At 37.7% G+C, this 18,085-nt stretch overlaps 1 protein-coding gene across 1 annotated transcript in view; it reads right to left on the minus strand.

Moving 5' to 3' along the window:
- TENM3 (teneurin transmembrane protein 3) overlaps window positions 1-18,085 on the minus strand; it is a 195,935-nt gene that overhangs the window by 94,184 nt on the left and 83,666 nt on the right. Inside the window, exons 4-5 of the mRNA XM_053459514.1 lie at window positions 15,233-15,331; window positions 5,584-5,822 (exon numbers count right to left, since the gene is read on the minus strand). Coding sequence (XP_053315489.1) covers window positions 5,584-5,822; window positions 15,233-15,331 — 338 coding nt within the window. The remainder of the gene's footprint in view (window positions 1-5,583; window positions 5,823-15,232; window positions 15,332-18,085) is intronic.

The raw sequence follows: 18,085 nt of genomic DNA on the forward strand, positions 1-18,085 counted from the left end.
GAAAGCATCTGCATGAAAGGATTACAGTGGGTTATATGGTTCCCAGCAGGGCCAAGCTTTGATTAGGAACACATATTTTTCCATAAATTATGTTTTGTTCTGAATTCCCTGCGATATACGCTGCTCGTTGAAGTGTGCAGGCCCCTTTTGGGTTTTCCGTGCGTCCATCTGCACGTATGTGGCCCAAAGTACCTAATTTAAACAGGTTGTGGATGTAAGGCCCCAAGCAGTGTTTCATGGCTCCATTTACAACATAGAGCTCGATGAGTGGCCTAAAAATCAGATAAAATGGTGAATGTTTAAAAAAAGTTGCATCAGGAGGCTTCTGCCATGAAACACAGCCCATTCTTCACGGTAATAGGACAACATACCTCCCACCATCTTATACGGCCAAAGAGGTTTAGCGGCGTGGCTAGGGCTTCACCCAGACCTTTTATGTGTTGCCCTCTCCACCTCTGATGGAGAATCCAGCTGAGCAAGTCAAAGTCATCAGCTTGTGCCACTCTTTGGATGCCCTCTGTCTGATTTTTATGTAAGGAATTTAGAGGAATAAAGTATATAACTATGTACCTCATTTTCTACTTTTCAAGTATATCGTATTATTGCATTATTGTAGCCCACTGTGAAACAGTCATACCCGGCAGACATTCTAGAAACTAGCCCCTAAAAAAAGAAGGACATTTGGGTCTCAAAGAGGAAATGTCCCTAAAGAGAGACACTTGTGGTGCATGAGGTTGGAAAGTCATGCAAGGGCCATGACAGGTCAGGCTGGAGGGCAGATAACATGTATAGAGACATCTACCAATGGAGCACTGAACTTCCACAATACATATAGCAACTTCTCTAACCAACCCTGTTAGCACTTTCCTAAAAACACTCAGGTTGGTTACCTATATTTTACTTTTCAGTGTAACTGCATGGAGGGATTCATCATGGTGTCCCACCCTCGTTCCTTGGCTTGTAAGAGATGCTTTCGGCTGAGAATGAGACCACCCTGCACAGCCCAAAATGGCCTGAAAAGCATGTCACGGAGGGAGCAGCCTCCTATAGAAGTAAGTAGCTTTATTTTTTCCTTACAGGCAACAAATGCATATGAAAGAACTTAAGCCATTCAAGAGTATGATGAGCAATGGCACCTGACAAGCCCCAGAAAGCCTGACAGCATAAAGCTCTAATGACACCTTCACAATTTAATTTGGAAATTACCCCAAATCCTCCAGATTAATTATAAAATATTAAAATAAAAAAGTCTTAAAACCAAAAAATAACAGCCTGCGCTGTCCTGGAATAGGAATGCAGTGGGAATTGGCAGTTTCTATGGGTATTTTACTTCGCTGATATATTTCTATAGGATTTTTATCTGCCTTTCCCACTTGTCTCTGCGGTAATGTCTTTTGTGTCACAAGCATTTGGGGATTGCCAGTACAGAAATCATGGCACTGCTTTTGCCGTTACTTAACTACATTTTGTGCTCGCAATCTATCCATCTGTTTTAGTTTCTTTGTTAGTGTGTCAAAGAACAAACCCGTTAAATTTGTCTGCCAACGGTTTTTAGAAAGCAGATTTTCATCATGCTGTGCCAAATGCTTCTGGAATAAGAAAAATAAAGTGAGCATTTCAACAGGAAAGTCTTTTCCTACGAGCGCTTAACTGCTTTCGGTGACTCTGTATTCCTCAGCAGCCTAGAACGTCGGGTGCGTGGAATTGGGTGGTGCAGAACCCAGCGTTGCAGAAGAATAATGCCTCGCGATCTAACATTGCTAACGAACAACTAATGAGAATAATTAGCATCTGCTGGCCTTTGTGTGAACTTGTGTAATTGCCTTAGTACACGATAATATAAATTGCCAGGTATTGTGCAGGGATATTTATCCGGGGTTGAAAGCATGGAGATAGAATCAGAAATGCCCCAAAAAAATAATACACGACACATATCCTGCAGCACCAGGTTCCAATTCTAAACGTGTTACCGTCTACCGTCTTACTAGTAACAGCCAGTTTGGACCATACTGTTGGCATATAAAGTGTTAAGAATGTGCAGGGATTTATATGACAAATAAGTGCTCTATAAGCAGAGGAGATATTGTGATGACTTCTATTCCTTGGTTTTACAAGAAAAAATACATTGCCGTGTATTGATTTAGCATTTTTCATTACAGTTGTGTATCCAGGACTTTGTGAAGTTCATCTGAATGACATTGTGCCTGTCTGATTGGTTTTAAAACTCGGAAGTAAGGTTTGTAGTGGATTCAAACAAGGATTGCTAACAAAATAGGGTTATAGCATGAATTATTCATGTTATTCATGTTTTCTTAACACACACAATACAAGACGGGATCCAGACTGGAAATCTAGACTCCGCTATTGTGTAGGATTCCTCCGGTGACTGCTCAAATCTTAATGATCCTGAGTCCGTCATTAACAGATGATCTACCCAGGCACTTTTCAATTAATTAACACACGTGTGATCAATGTAACGAAAGATGCTAACACACTTGTGTATACTTGTATGCATGCTTAACATATAAAATGCTTAACATATAAAACATAATCTTCTCCATCATAATTATATATATATATATATATATATATATATATGCATGTTTTTGGGGTTTTATTTTTTAGGGAATCAAAAAATAATAAAGGAAGTATAACCAGAAACAATGTTGTTTTGTCCATGATATCATAATTTATATCATTTATAAATCATTATTTTATGATGCTAATAAAATATAATAATTTTGTCATTACCACTGATATTTTTAAGGGAAGTTATCGAATAAAATAAATGAATGGCTGGTGGAATTTTTTAACATCACTGAGTATAAGAAATGCCTCTAACGGTGCGTGAAGAAGAGGCTTTAAGGGGAAACTTCTGGGGACAAGTTGAAACGAGGGCAGAATGATAAATCCGGAGACTGTCCCCTGAAAATGCCGACATCTTGCGACCCCTTGGTCTGCGGACCTGCTAAAGCTCCCCGTGCGGGAAACGGTTAATTGCGATTTTCCTTACTTCCAGTCCTTTAGCTTCTTATTAAATATTTTGTTATCGCCAAGCCTGACATAACAGCCATTTGCATTGTCAATTAAATATTAATGCTGCACAACATTAAAGCACTGTAAATATTTTGTTATGCTTTGCACTTAGCATAAAATAGGGTTCAATTTCAGTAAGTACAAAATATTTCTATATCCAAACATCCAGCATTAAATTACAGTAAATGATAACCGACGATAGGGGAAAGCGATTATATTTTAATAGTTAATGCGAATGCTTTGGTCGTTAGGAACAGTACAGAAAGTTAGCAACCACAAAAAAGGAGCTGAAACTTCATAATTTCCTTCTTTTTATGGAAGAATAGTGCGAGGGAATTTTCCCTCCCTCCTTTTTACTTTTTTATTGTTAGAGCTAATTCGAACATCACGAAGAGCGTTTAAATACGGTTAAAGCATTAGGAAAAGATGCAATTAGGCATAAAACCATGATCGGCAAACGCTCTCTTAATTGCAATCTAGGCAAATTATGAAGCCCGTACTGTACACTTCGAGATTTTAATAGTGACGTCCAGGTAGAGAACAAAGTGGGGGGGAAATAAAAGAGATGTGCCTCCTACACAGCTTTTAGCGTTATGAAATGAGTATATTAAAAGTACCTATGGATTGTTCTTTTGGCTCGCAGTCCGTGTACTCGTTTCTGAGATTTCTGGCTTAAAAGTAAAAGAACTTAAAGGAATCTAATGGATTTGGTGGCAAAATCTGCATAACTAATAGATATCTCTGAGTTCTCCTCATGTTCCCTTCTGCAACAAATCTTAGTTTAATCCAAGCTACGTCAACTGAATAACTTACAATAATAATATTGTTGAATAAACAGTACGTTTGTACTGAATTTGTGAAAATGCCGCCATTACCCAATACCACAGTGGTGCAAAGCCTTGGCCAAGTAGGCGTAGGGTAGCCGGTCCAGGGGGCGGCAGCCCCCTCTGTCGCATAACAGGGGGCCAACTGGCCTACTAGTCGATCGGGCTCTTTGTAGCGTCATTGCACAATGGGCCGGTTCAAAGGAAGATCACTGATCTCCCCAACCAGCCCATTAACACTATGGAGGGCTGTGTTGAGCTAGCACGCCCTCCATAGGTTAATTCTGCCCGGTGCCAGGGGTCCTAAAAGGGCAGATCACAGCGATACGATGTAAAATACTAGCGCCCAGAAGAAGGATGAGAAGCGGCTGGGTTGGCACTGATGGTAAATATGCCACTGGCTACATCCTTTGAGGTCCTAGTTGGGCCAGATACTTGTGCAAGTGGTGAGCTGGTGAACAAGCTGGGATGTGAAAAGGTTAATACAGCAAGACTATTAGTAGTTAAAAGAAACTATACCCCATCAGCAATTTACCGCTCCCTAGAAACCCAGTCCTGTGAAGCTACGTCTTATTTCACGTTTAACATAACATTGGTTTTACAATAGTTCGGAGATAGGTTGATATAAATTAATCGAGCCCGCTAAGCTCCGGAAGAAAATGTATTCAGCCAGCTCCTGTTATATAAGAATCTAATGAGGTGAAATAACCAATGTAATTGTCTAATTACCTAGACACCTAATATCGCAGTAAATACTAGCTGACTCAGAAAAAGCCTGAATATGATTAATAATAGGTGCTTTTCACACGTTCCTGCAGTTGAGAGAGATGTATCATCACACAACTTGGATTGCTCCCCCCGTTTCTGTATGTATGCCCTTATTTTACATGAAATACATTCCGTCTCTACGTCTGTCTGTCTGTCTGTGTATCTATCTACAGCATGTGAGCGTTCCATTGTTCTGAAGTCAGGTCTCCCCTAAAAATGATCTTCCGGCTTATATTATGCTGATGGAACGCCATCTATTATGCTCTGATGGCCCATCTAGTCTGGACATTTTCCTAGACCTCATCCACTCCTCAAACTAGACATTTTCCTTTTTTTTATGGAAAGCTTTCATTAAATGCTTTGTCTACTATTTTGTTGCAAGCAAGCAAATGTGGTTGTTTCTTAAACAAAGCGTGCATAGGACAGGGCCATAGGACATTATTAAAATAACACTAGTGAATAGTACATGCTGTTTTGTTTAACGTCCCCGTATGATACTGAACAATGTCATACATACAGCTGGTTTTGTGTGATATTGTATAGTTTGTATGCGTTTCACTGGGCTATGACATACACCGGCCCTTAAAAAATGAATGATCCTAATATTTCAATATTTGCCAGAGCCGCTAAATATTTGTGGTCTCAGCTAAACACAACAATGCCAGTCCTTCAATAATTTTTAGATATTGCTGAATTAATAAACCCTTTCCTCTGTAGCAGAAGCACTTGAGATTCGACGCGTAGAAGACTCCTCCTTGTTAATTAACTTTATATTAAATATTAACTTGGAGTTACAAAAGCGCCAGTTCTAATGATGAAGATCGCTTGGTCGCCCCGGACAAGATTAAAAAGGGTGAGTCCGGCTTTGATGGCAGCTAAACTTTACCTGCTCTTCTATTGTAGTCATTTTCGTAGTAAATATTAAAACAATGATTTAACATACAATGGTTCTTACCTATGAAGTAGGACAGAAGTATTGCCAGCACTACCGACACTACTACGGCACACAGCGCGGTACATTTCCAACTACAGTACTTTGTGGACTTCTTGAATTTAAAAGCACTTCTTGATAAGGTGTTCCGAGGAAGTGGTCGGGTGGGAGGTGTATAAACCGTTCCAGGTTCCATTGTGTACCCTGGTGTAGCAGTGCTGAACAGTGGCGTTGTCCCTGTTCCCGTTTTGAATAGAAAATGCCTGTTGGTAGAAAAAAAATAAAAAAAAGGACACTTAATTACGCAAGCACTTGAATTAAAATTATTTTTACATCTGCTGGAATAACCGCGTTATTTACAACCAATGAATACGCTGCGTAAACCAGATTGTGATTAGGGTCCTGTTACCCTGGGACTTCACTGAGCTAACATAATCAAGATAGAACCTGGATTCTTCAATGGCTGAAATGAAATACAGACAACAAACACACAAGTGTGTTTTAACACAATAGTGGCCAAAATGATCGTGCTTATGACACCAACAGAAAATCAAACAATGGTTACAGGGAGGCTGAAGTCGTAGCTCTATGTACTGTAGCTATACGGGCCGCTGGCATCTCCCATGCCATGCCTGCCTCTATTAATGGAGGACGATGACTCCATGGCCCCGAGATGTGGCTAGATGCACGGTGCAATTAATCATGTGTTCTGCCTTATGATCAATGTGTCCGGGTTGCACCTGTTGTCCCAAAACTGCAGATCCCGCATTCTTGTCCAATTCTCTAATTTACGTAGTTAATTAATCATTTTTTCCAGATCTTCCCTTTCTCCCCTGCACACAAATCCTTTGTGTCACCTGCAAAAGGATGCACCGTCCAAGCCAAACCATTTGTGTAAGCGCTAATTAACATATTAAATGAAGGGTCGCCAACCAAATCCTCAAGATATTCCTCTAGCGATCCTTCCCTGATACCATCCATTAATTATAGCTCAATGTCCCATTCCTTTTAACAAGATGTATTAGCTATCATTTACATGGAAACACTAGATAAAACGTTTTTACCTGGGTATCCTATAGCCACATGCTATTCTAGAAGGTCATACCTTGTCTAACGCCATCTGGGAGCAGATGGCTAACCCCGGCTGAAGCCTTCACATAAATCACATTTCTGCCACAATAGAGTCTGCTCTCTGGCATTTCTGCTTCCAGGGTTCCTGTAGCTGCCCCAATTTTAACGTTCCACTAAAATCATCCCGCTACAACCTCAGCCCTGTGCCTTCGTTCATAAACCTCTAGGGCACACATCCTGGATCAGTGATCCTGGTTATGCCTAAAATCCCACCGCTTCTTTCGCACCTTGGTATAGTGATCAATATTTCCATATCACGCCAATGATCCCACATCTCGCTCCGGAACAAGTCTCAATTAAAAGACGCAGTACTGTTTATGGAAGGGCTATTCCCCCGATACAAAGAGCATAATATTCATAAACAGAAGTGAAGTCAAAGTCGGGGGATGTTATGTCTTCCGGTGGATTCGCTTTCCTTGCCTTTTAATAAGGCCGTAGAAGGAATAAATAAATTTGATTAAGATTGTGTATTGTTCATTCAGCCTTCATTTCCAGCATCACTAAACAATTATCCGAGGCAGTGAAAACCCAACATGCGGTTCCTCCTCCGAGCTGACCTTCCACAAGGGTGCCTGACGCATTATGGTGGCATAAACGGGATTATTCAGTACAGAAGCACTCTCTCGTACGTGAAAGCCATAATATGTTTGGAGTGATCATTTGTTTATTGGTCTTGTTTTTACTCTTTTTTTCCCCACCCTTTAAACTTCATGGACTATGATTCATCCGTAACAAACGGGTGACATAATAATGCGCTCTTTATTCATGAAACTACATTAAATCATTTAAGTGTTGAAGGGTTGATAATTCAGCCAAACAAAAAAACTCTCGACAGAAGTGTTTACCAGCGCGGCACATCATTTGTTCAGCACCACGGACAGAGACTGAACGCTGTTAATGTGCAGCAAACAATAACTCGTCTGCACGAGGAAATATTAAACGTTGCTAAGGGCTTTCTAATTACTCTCTTGCATATATTATTAAGTGGCTTGCTGTGCTGAGCTTAAATATACGTCGAGACCGGCTACAGTACTGAATATAGCATTCAGAGGCTATAAAGAATAAAACAGTTCTATAGCACAGAACATTCCAGGCAGCCTCGTCTTTCCATTCTACCTGCGAGGTTACCCATTCTTCCTTCATACCTGCTACCGTACAAAAATCCTACTAGAAATTAATGAATAGACTATGCTAATAGAAATACTAATAGAGATTAATAGATCGCACTAATAGAAATAACGAACAGATTATACTAATAGAAAATAATAGATTATACTAATAGAATTATTAATATTAATTAATGAATATATTATACTAATAGAAATTATGAACAGATTATACTAATAGAAATGAATAGATTATACTAAGAAATATTAATTAAGAAATACTAATAGAAATGAATAGATTATACTAATAGAAATTAATAGATTATCCTAAGAAATATTAATTAAGAAATACTAATAGAAATGAATAGATTATACTAATAGAAATGAATAGATTATACTAAGAAATATTAATTAAGAAATATTAATAGAAATGAATAGATTACAATAATATAAATAATTAATAGATTATATTAATACAAATATTAATAGAAATTAATTAAAAAAATATACTAATAGAAATGAATAAATTATACTAATAGAATTACTGGTACTAACAGAAATAAATATCTTATACTAATAGAAATACTAGAAATTATTTAATAGATTAATAGAAAGTAACAAGGCCGGGGAGTAAACGCCAACACTGAATGCAGTATAGAATGAACTAGCTGATGTGTGCATCGTTAAAGGGACTGTAAGTGCTCCCCTATTTTTATATTGGGGTCCATTCAAAATTACGTGGAGTGGCGATTACACATGATTTTTATGATTATATTTCTAGTGCGTGCTATTTTAATATGTTTGACAGTAACACAACGTGTTCATGGCCAAACCACTTTACCTTCTTTATTTCTCAGCTCTTTACATATAATTGGACCTGGTTTACCCGTACATGCCCATGACTTTACGACTTTTACTAATGCACTAATCCTGATTTCCAAGCAATTCTTTCCATGCGGCCGAGACAACTTTCCTTAACAAAGTTCTTATAAAAAAGCATTTTTCCAGGTGAAAATTTGTAGGCAAAACACACGTTTTGTCTTTATAACAATTTCACGCAGAGAAGCCCCAGGAGCAAGGTTATGACGCTTGAATATATTTGTATAGTCAAACTGAGAAAACACATTTCCGGAGATTTGGTTAAACTGTGACCCAAAAGAATCACATTTATCTCCGTGTCCACACATTTTGATGGAGAATACTTAAGTTCTTGTCAATTTGTTTGACAACACGTCAACATGTTTTTAGCATTTACCTCCCCACATCATTTGGCTACATCTGTCCTGAGTGTTTGAAAGCCCTTAAGCTAGGATGCTTTTCAAATTACCAGTGATACTATTACAGATATGTCAGTTTTGATGAAGTCTATTGAGGAATGATGGAAACGAGGTATGGATGAAATACAAGCGGCTTCTTATCAACATGGTAGCTGTAAGGAGTATTTAGGAATAATGCAAGGCTTCACATTTTTAGGAGATGCTAATGAATTCATTTTATGTGTTTATTAGATGATATCTTATATACAGAAAAAGGTCATTATATATCTCCATATTTATATTTTTTCAGACATTCAATTAATTATTAATGATATGTGTTATTGTTAACTGCGCCAACTGTAAAGGAAAAGACCCATGGAAAGCATTAAACACAGTGCTGTATATACCGGTAGTTATGTAGATTAGCACTGACCAAACCAGGTTTTATTTTATCTGCAGACCTGGAGGCCGCCATTGTTGCCAGTCATGTGATATTTGGGGTGACTTTGCCTGCTCAAACACAACACTGAGAGGACGCTTTATGGCAGTGCTAATGAAGTCCTTGTTTAATGAATCATGTCTTCAGTCAGAGTGGCAGTGTCTGGGTGATTAAGACTGAGCCAATCTGCCACAAGACATCATTATAAGGAATCAGGGTGTTTGTGTAGCAGATTGGGCTCTGATAACAGATCTAGAACACATTCAAACTGATCTTCTTAAAATGAGCAACAAGCTTCCCACTAACATAAAAAAAACGTTCGTTTGGAGCTACTAAGCAACAGTTCTAACTTATCAAACAACGACCATTATGGGGGTCCCGAGATTCTCACAATACTGAAAATACAAACAGCTAATCCACTTCTATTCCTCTGTAGATTTAAAGGTTATTATGTACCCTCCTGTTACGACAAAATGCAACAACTGCAGGGGTGTGAATACATCTGCAAATCCCTGCTGGTATCAAGGGCTGCAGCAGGTCATCTATCTACGGTTGGCCATGCTTTAAAGTAGCTTATATAATCACTATTATCTTGAAGAGCATTATTACTATAATAGTAGTCTATGCCGAGAGTTGACATTAATTAATATGTAATGAAACACTTGGTAGCTGATATAAATCTCTTGTACTTGTTGTATATGTATATTATGACTCACTGGCAGCATGAATAGTAATTAGCGTTCCACACAGCTGGACACCAAATCTATCACGGCAGTTCATCTCCTAGACCCACTTGGTCACAAAGAGCTGGAGACCGTCCTTTGAAGTGACTGGTTAGCATTATAGCCTATAGACGCACCCCAAGATAATTCCCCTTTTGCGATCTCCTAGCTAATTAGCTACACAGATGAAAAACTAAGGAAGGCTCGCAAGGCCAACACAGCAGGCAACTCGCAATTTATTTATCAACTTTTGATATATTTTGCCCAAGGGCTAATGGATACAAACAGCGTGTTGAAGGATGATGTATATAACACTTTATATATATATATATATATATATATATATATATATATATATATATATATATATATTATCTCTAAAAGACGGTTTTACAAGCAGATTTTTGTTGTATTTATATATATATACAATATATATATATATATATATATATATATATATATAATCCAGTACAAGGTTCTTCGCACTTGTAAGAAATATAAGAAATAGAAATATATTCAGGAATGCCTATACTAGGATATGGTGACATTACAGTTGTAAACCTATAGTTTGTGGATGAAGGCTGGTGATGGTGGACTTGCCCAATAATCTGGAAGCCTAAATTGTAACCTACACAGTTTTATAGCTCCAAATTGATTATTATAGAATACACAATGTACACTAAAATAGTTAAACACTATTCTATCTGGACAACTGTCACATGACAAATAATTTATATAGTTTGAATTACTATTATTAGAATTATTCTTTTAAACTCTTCTTTGTTCTATGAGCATTGCTTTAGCAGACACTGGCGGGGAACGTTAAGATACCATTTTAAACCAAACTATACAGCATACATACATAAAACACTTTGAAAAATAAGAGGTGTTTTTTCTATTCTATTGTTAACATGAGAAAAAATGATTTATATGATATAGACAGGTGTATGAATAGGAATCAGGGATAATTCTGGATGTTTCCGTTCCTCTTTAAGACTGACAGCATTTTACAGCATATCACTGTGTTCTGTATATTTTCAGATTATTCTCTCCGAGTATTCTTTTCTTTTACAACCTGAAAGTACCTTTTCCTCCTTAATAGATGTCTACCATAATAAAGAGAACCCTTCTGTATCTGGGCTCCTACTTACAGCTAAGGAAGGAGGGCCCACTTAATAACTTGGGTGTGATGGTCTGCTTATAATGGGAAATGGACAAAGAAAAGAGATTCCAGAGCTGACACTCACATTCATAATTATACTATATATCCTACCTGCAAGCCTTGAACAAAGTCCCTTTTGTTCCTCTGCCTGACTTCCTTTATCGTGTACATTTATCTATTGTTTTATATATATATATATATATATATATATATATATATATGTTAAAAGCAATCTGCAGGTAGAGATATTTTATTTCTATGGATTTTAAGATTTAAACATTAGCTTCCTTAAATAGAAGCAAAGCAGAAGGCAGAGAGAATGCCACATCCCTTGACTTCATTCTCGGCAAACACATTGGCAGACGGTCTCATTATTTCTTTCAGTGCAAAGCAAGTTCCTTCAACTATGAAAAGATTGAAAGGATAGCCCGGGTTCAGGAGAGAAAAAGAGAGACGGGCAAAACATCTGCAGAGATTGTGAAAAATAAGAAAGAAAGAAAAGAACCCCAAAAAAACGAAATAGTGAATTGCATGTATAGCCACCTCCGCATCTTCCGCTCAGGATCCAGGATGAACTGATCTCCGTATTAATAAAATGGTGTAGGCTAGGACCTCTTCAACTGATATATGTCTATTCAATAACTGACAATGAACATCAATATATATATATATATATATATATATATATATATATATATATATTTCCAAAGTATTTAAGGCACACTCTTATCCATACATGTACTTGCCCGGTGCTGTTCTATGACCACAATTAGACATCCATGAAGAAAATAGGAGCACTCGCAAGACTTCATTATATGTATTATTATTATGTGTAATATATATATCTAAAAGAATAATAATTTCTCTTATATATATATATATATATATATATAACTCCAGCCTCTACAGTGATATATGTTAATATATTAATAAATGCCACAGTTATTAAATTATTTTTTAATCAAAGATGAACAATTCAGTGTTATTGTAAATACACAGTAAAATTATTCCTGTGAGTGATAGGGCACGCCTCTTCTTACGCATCACTTCAAGGGACATATATTTTGTTAATTCAAGTTCCAAATGCATCTATAGATTTATAAAAGTCCTCAAAGTGAATCTGGGAGAGATTCCACTGTCTTTCAGTAATACTGTCCAATTACTGAATTGTCAAGATAGGAAAAAACCCCAGACACTAGCTGTTATTATATGCCTACCCCCACCAACCTTTCAGGTGTGCAAATTGGGGCATCTATGTAGGAAAGTTGTGGCAGGAGACATGGAGGAGCAGGGACAGAAACTGAAGAAGGTAGCCCCAGAAGCATGGCCTCGAAACCCCTCAACCCCACCCGGAAAGCTGACAAGTGTTTCAAGGTGGCCACTGACCTCCATTGACTGTATTGCTTCTGGCCAGGTCAGAGGAGATCAGTAAGGAACAGAGGCCCTGTCCCATGAAACCTGGGACTGTTGGGAGGTGTGTTTTTTTGCCGCTAGACTCCTATGAACAAGATGATGGTTTTTGGTAGCACAATATACAACCTTCAACTGTGAGTGAGGCTTCACACTTGTACGTAGAAACATCCTAGAGATACATAGGTAATATTATATGTGCCGGGGCACAGTTTGGTTTTGAGGTTGATTAACAGCATTGCCGTTCTGTTGCTGGGCTGGATTCTCAAATCTATTATGCCTTCAAAGTGATGCGCTATTATCTTTGGACAACGTTCACACCGGGAGTTGATCTCTGCCAACATTATTTTGAAAATTAAAAGCTTACAAACAAGATAGATTTCATTGCTATGTTACCTGAATTAATACCACCTGACAGTCATTTCAACAAATGCAGGGCTTTGGGAAAGATATTTCAAGATCTCTGCTCTGCCGTGAAAAACTTTAATAAACGCCAGACTGCATATTTCCATATTTAATGAGATTTCTGTATATGAAAAATAATAGGCAGAAAATTTGCATCAAAAGTCAATGGATCTAGTGGGAAACGTGTCTTTCCATCAAAGAACACCGGCATGTTGAAAATTAGTTTCCATTAGTGTTTTTTTTTTTTTTAGACAGAAACATATTAAATTATTTCCATCAAATGATAAATCCCAAACCCGGTTTATTAGTTTGCGGTTTTTGCAGAGTGGTGTATGATAATTAACTTCGTACTTTTCCTACTGATTTACCATAGAAATATTAATTTTTAGGTGTTATGTCCTGGATTTTGTAAACATACTGTATATTGGGCCAGAAATGTTGGATCCGGGTGATGGTACGTACTTAGTTCCACCATAACCAACCAATAGTTACCATGTGATATATTTCCTGATTTCTAAGCACTGAGGTAAAACGAAATTCACGGTACAAATTCACGGCATTCAGGGTGAAATGTTTCCAGTACACTATTAATCTATTATAGTTTAAAAAAGGCAATTATGCCATTTTTTTATTCATGTATCATTAAAGCAAACTATGTAGAGCTTGCTTACTCATTGGACCTTTATGCAATGCTGTGGAATATGATGGAGCTTTCTAAAGAATAATAATAATGGCTACCTCCTGACATTAGCCAGCCTGGAGGAAAAGGAAAACGGCCCAACATGTTTAAGACGTACTAATCTGCCCATGCATTTTATAATGTGCATTAAGGACACTGATCTTAGATGGTGAACCCACAATAAGATAACTGCAAAGCTATCAGGGCTAGACAGATAACACCCCTTTTTATCCGATCCGGACATCAGACACAAAGCACCCAGTGCCGGTACTCAGTAGAAGGATAGTTTGTCCTTGCCTTTTCTGTAGACTGGCACTTTATTCTAATAAACAGGTGCTCAGTATTAGCTGTCTGGGATCAAGGCATTGGAAACAATACATTAGTCAATTAAAAAACATTCTGATCCCCAAAATGTATTTAGTTTAGACCCCAACGCATTTTTCTGAAACAAGGGACGTAATAGTACATTAGGGAAGGCGTTAAATGAGACAGATTCTCTGTCTCCTATAAGTCGTTTCAATGAATACAAATGCATTGGGGTCATGTTGCTTTCTGGACAGTCTATGAGAGGTTGCGTCTGGGGTTTGGCCATGTGTGTGGTTTCAGTATTTGGATCCGTCTTAGATGAATTAGAAAAACAGAAAATATACCTATTACAGCTATAAAAAAAACAAACAAACAAAAAACAACAAAACATGCTCACAAGTAAGAGGAATAGTGTTCCAGCAGAAGTGATAAAGCTTAATACAACAAGGACATGTAAGCATCCCTGGGATAGGCATTAGGCCATTCTGAACAAAAAGAAAACATCAAGGACCAAATACAGTATGAGGTTTTAATAGCAGACAAACATAAAGTAATAAACGGTTCTTATCTGCCATCAAATTCTATGTTACCATCTATGTTTTAATTACAATGATTTTAAAATATTTCTGCATAACCGAGAATGTCGGGGATTCGACAGACTTGAGTTCAGTGGTCAAAGCAGAGGACTGGGTATGCAGGTTTAAGGTTATTCAGAGGGGAAAGGGAGGCGAATGGGCTGCGTCAAGCTCCACTCCCATCCACGTATGGGATCTGGATTCCTATACCTGTGCTCCTAAAAAAAGATCACTTCTTTGAATATCTTAGCAGTCTGTATGAAGATTCTGCATGATATTTACAAAAACTAAAACTAGAGGAACAATGAAAAACTTCTGTGTCATTTGTGGGCCAATGCAATATGATCTGCCATCATTTTGGTAAAGGGTTGATTTCTGGTGCACGCTTTTTCTATATATTCTGTTGGTAACTGCAGGGGATTTCAGATGACTGTAACCGATATATGTATCTCAGAGCAAAGTAACATATAGGAGTAACATACCCATCCCCATAGCCGCCATCATGGCATGGTGGAGGAAACACATCCATCTCTATGAGGTTGTCATGCCCATTTTCAAGAACTGGGTGATTTGCTAATTTTCTACAAAAAAAACATTAATTAAAATCTCAGAATCAAATTTCTGAAAACGAATGACACAGTAAATGGACACAATTTACAGGTTTTTGGTATTTTAAGTTTTTAACACAGTCTCCAGGTAAGCTTATGTGTAAGTATGGGCTAAGTAACAAAAAGCTTTCTGGACTTCCTTTAGTATACTATATGTTGTAATGATCCCTTCCTCGTTAACAGGTATATTAACAGATATTTAATGGTATAGTTCCACTGCGCAACAAGAATGAGCAATCTCAATGCCTGCCAGGTATTTAAGGATCCTTACCCAAATAGCACATCACCTTCTCTGCACCCAAATATCCTAAACTGGAATATGACATTGCTAAAATATATTGTTCCTATGAAAAATAGGTGGGTGTCTGCTCAACCAATGGAACAAGACTGGGGACATTGTGACAAACCACGCTATTTCTAATGTTTAAAATACTACAACATAAAAAATATGCTTAAAGCAGGCAATAATATTTACAGTGCATACACTGGTCTAGACAGGACCTGTCCCGTTTTATCCGTGAGGGATCGCTCTTCTGGGCAATAAGAGGCTCCCTGGTGGACGGGTGGGTTGGGGACATCTGATCACAGAACTGCTTGACCTTCTGAGAGTGGAGCACCAGGAAAAGAATAGAGGTACAGTGGATGGCTGAAATTGGCCTGCTGATTTGGAGGATTCCATTGGTTGCTATAGTGATAAAACATATATGGTCTTATATCGCTTGTATAGCAACCAATCCTCCAAATCCGCGGAACGAATCCATTGGTAGCTAAGGTACTACAATGATTTCTTGCATGTTTACACAAATCCTTCCTTGTGCCACTCGTGGTGGTGTACCAATGACCTCTCTGCCCCACCAGGAAACACTGCGTGTCAGCCCACCACGGCCCAAGCCCACAGCGCGGCCAGGTGTGCTAGCAGAGATGCCCTCCCCACGCCATCCAATGCCTAGCCAAACATCACTATATTTTGTTTATCCTCAACATTGGCTAGAGAACCAAGGGCATAGATTATTTAGGTCATAATAAAAATGAAGACCAACGAGAAAGATTGTGTTTAATAAAACTCATCTTTACCCAGATTTCTTTGGTTCAGTGGTTTATTTTTCTGATTGACTTCATAAGAATAAGATGAGTGTGGGTGTAACTTTAAGGCCAAAATGTGTGCACTGAATACTTAATTCTCATTTCAATCGTTGTCAAACAGAATTGCTGGTTTGGGAGGAATTTTTAAAAAGCCCCTTAAAGGTTTCCGGCTCCAAAGTCCGCAGCTACTGGCCAGGCTTAGTCTTTGCAATTACAAGGCACGGCGGCCGATCAATAACACGCATGTCTCTACATTGTATGTTTGGCATTAAGTTCACATTACAAAGACCGTGAAAGGTCATCAGGCATGAACACGTGTATATTTAATGAGAGAGCCGTTCTGTATAAAATGGAGAGGCTATAAAGGTGTTCACCGATGCTACGGACTGCTGGTCATCCAGCATCCAGCTCCTTCTTCAGGGAGCAGGCAACACGTGGGAAAAACATAAAATGAAGATATCATTTTTAATATTAAATGTGGACCCTGCACTGTTAAAAAAAAAAAAAAAAAAGAATATTTTGGGGGTAGATTTTTGTATACAATGCATATAATACCATCAAAGGGTTTTCGACCCCATAACTAATTGGCAAGGAACTGGGAGGTCAGGGAGTAACAAAGGGATGTCTCTAAATGTCTTTGTTAGAGAAGAGGAAAGAACCTCCGTCTGGGTTTCTAAGTCGTCAGTATTCAACAGTACACATTTTTACCTTTCCTGCGCATGATGCTAATTTTTACTCCGTGGACCACTCATTTTCTTCAGGATGGGAATTTATATTAAAAACGGCAGATCCAGAGCACGCATTTCACATCTCATAACATACTATATATATATATATATATATATATATATATATATATATATATATATATATATATATTTTAATGCGTGGATTTCAAAGGGAATTTCAGACAGTATTATAGCAAATACCATGACATATACAATTCACAGTGCTTGATTTTAATTACGATTCTAGGAACGTTTTTAAAATGAAAAAAAAGCTTATAAATCAGATAAGTATACGGAACGAACTTATAAAAATGCATTCATATAGCTGATTTAGAGAAAGGGGTGTAGTGACATTATCGAGTTGAAATATGTGTACGTGTGTGTGTGTGTGTGTTTGTGTGTGTGTTTGAGTGTAACCTACACAGGTACAAGCAGTAAATTGCCATGTGACATTTACTTGGGTTCTCTGTGTAAATATAGGGGTTATGCCATTATGGAAAACATACTGTCATTTATATTATATTGGCCCAGAACATATATAACGATTATTGGACTCGGTCCAATTTAAACATTTTCCCCATTCTTGCTATTCATAGAATAGCCTTCTTTTGTTGCAAACACTGGCATAGCATATTCAAATTTACATGATTGCAGCTTTCCTTAATATACAGTCTTCTGCGTAACTTGAAATAAGGCCATCTGATGAAAAGGATATGTCTTCAAACACACAGTTATTTGCCCAACAAACAAACCCTGTGTATTTTAAAACCTACGCTCCCCAAGGACGTATTTAATTAAATATGGCATACTAAGAAACCAGATTATTAATTATTGTAATAAAATGATAATTCCCCCTCAAGGATAATCCTAGTTCAGCCATTGAATATCAATGAAAATGCGTAATAATAACCGACTC

Source organism: Spea bombifrons, chromosome 1 (assembly GCF_027358695.1).
Source record: "Spea bombifrons isolate aSpeBom1 chromosome 1, aSpeBom1.2.pri, whole genome shotgun sequence".
In the NCBI taxonomy this organism is placed as follows: domain Eukaryota; kingdom Metazoa; phylum Chordata; class Amphibia; order Anura; family Pelobatidae; genus Spea; species Spea bombifrons.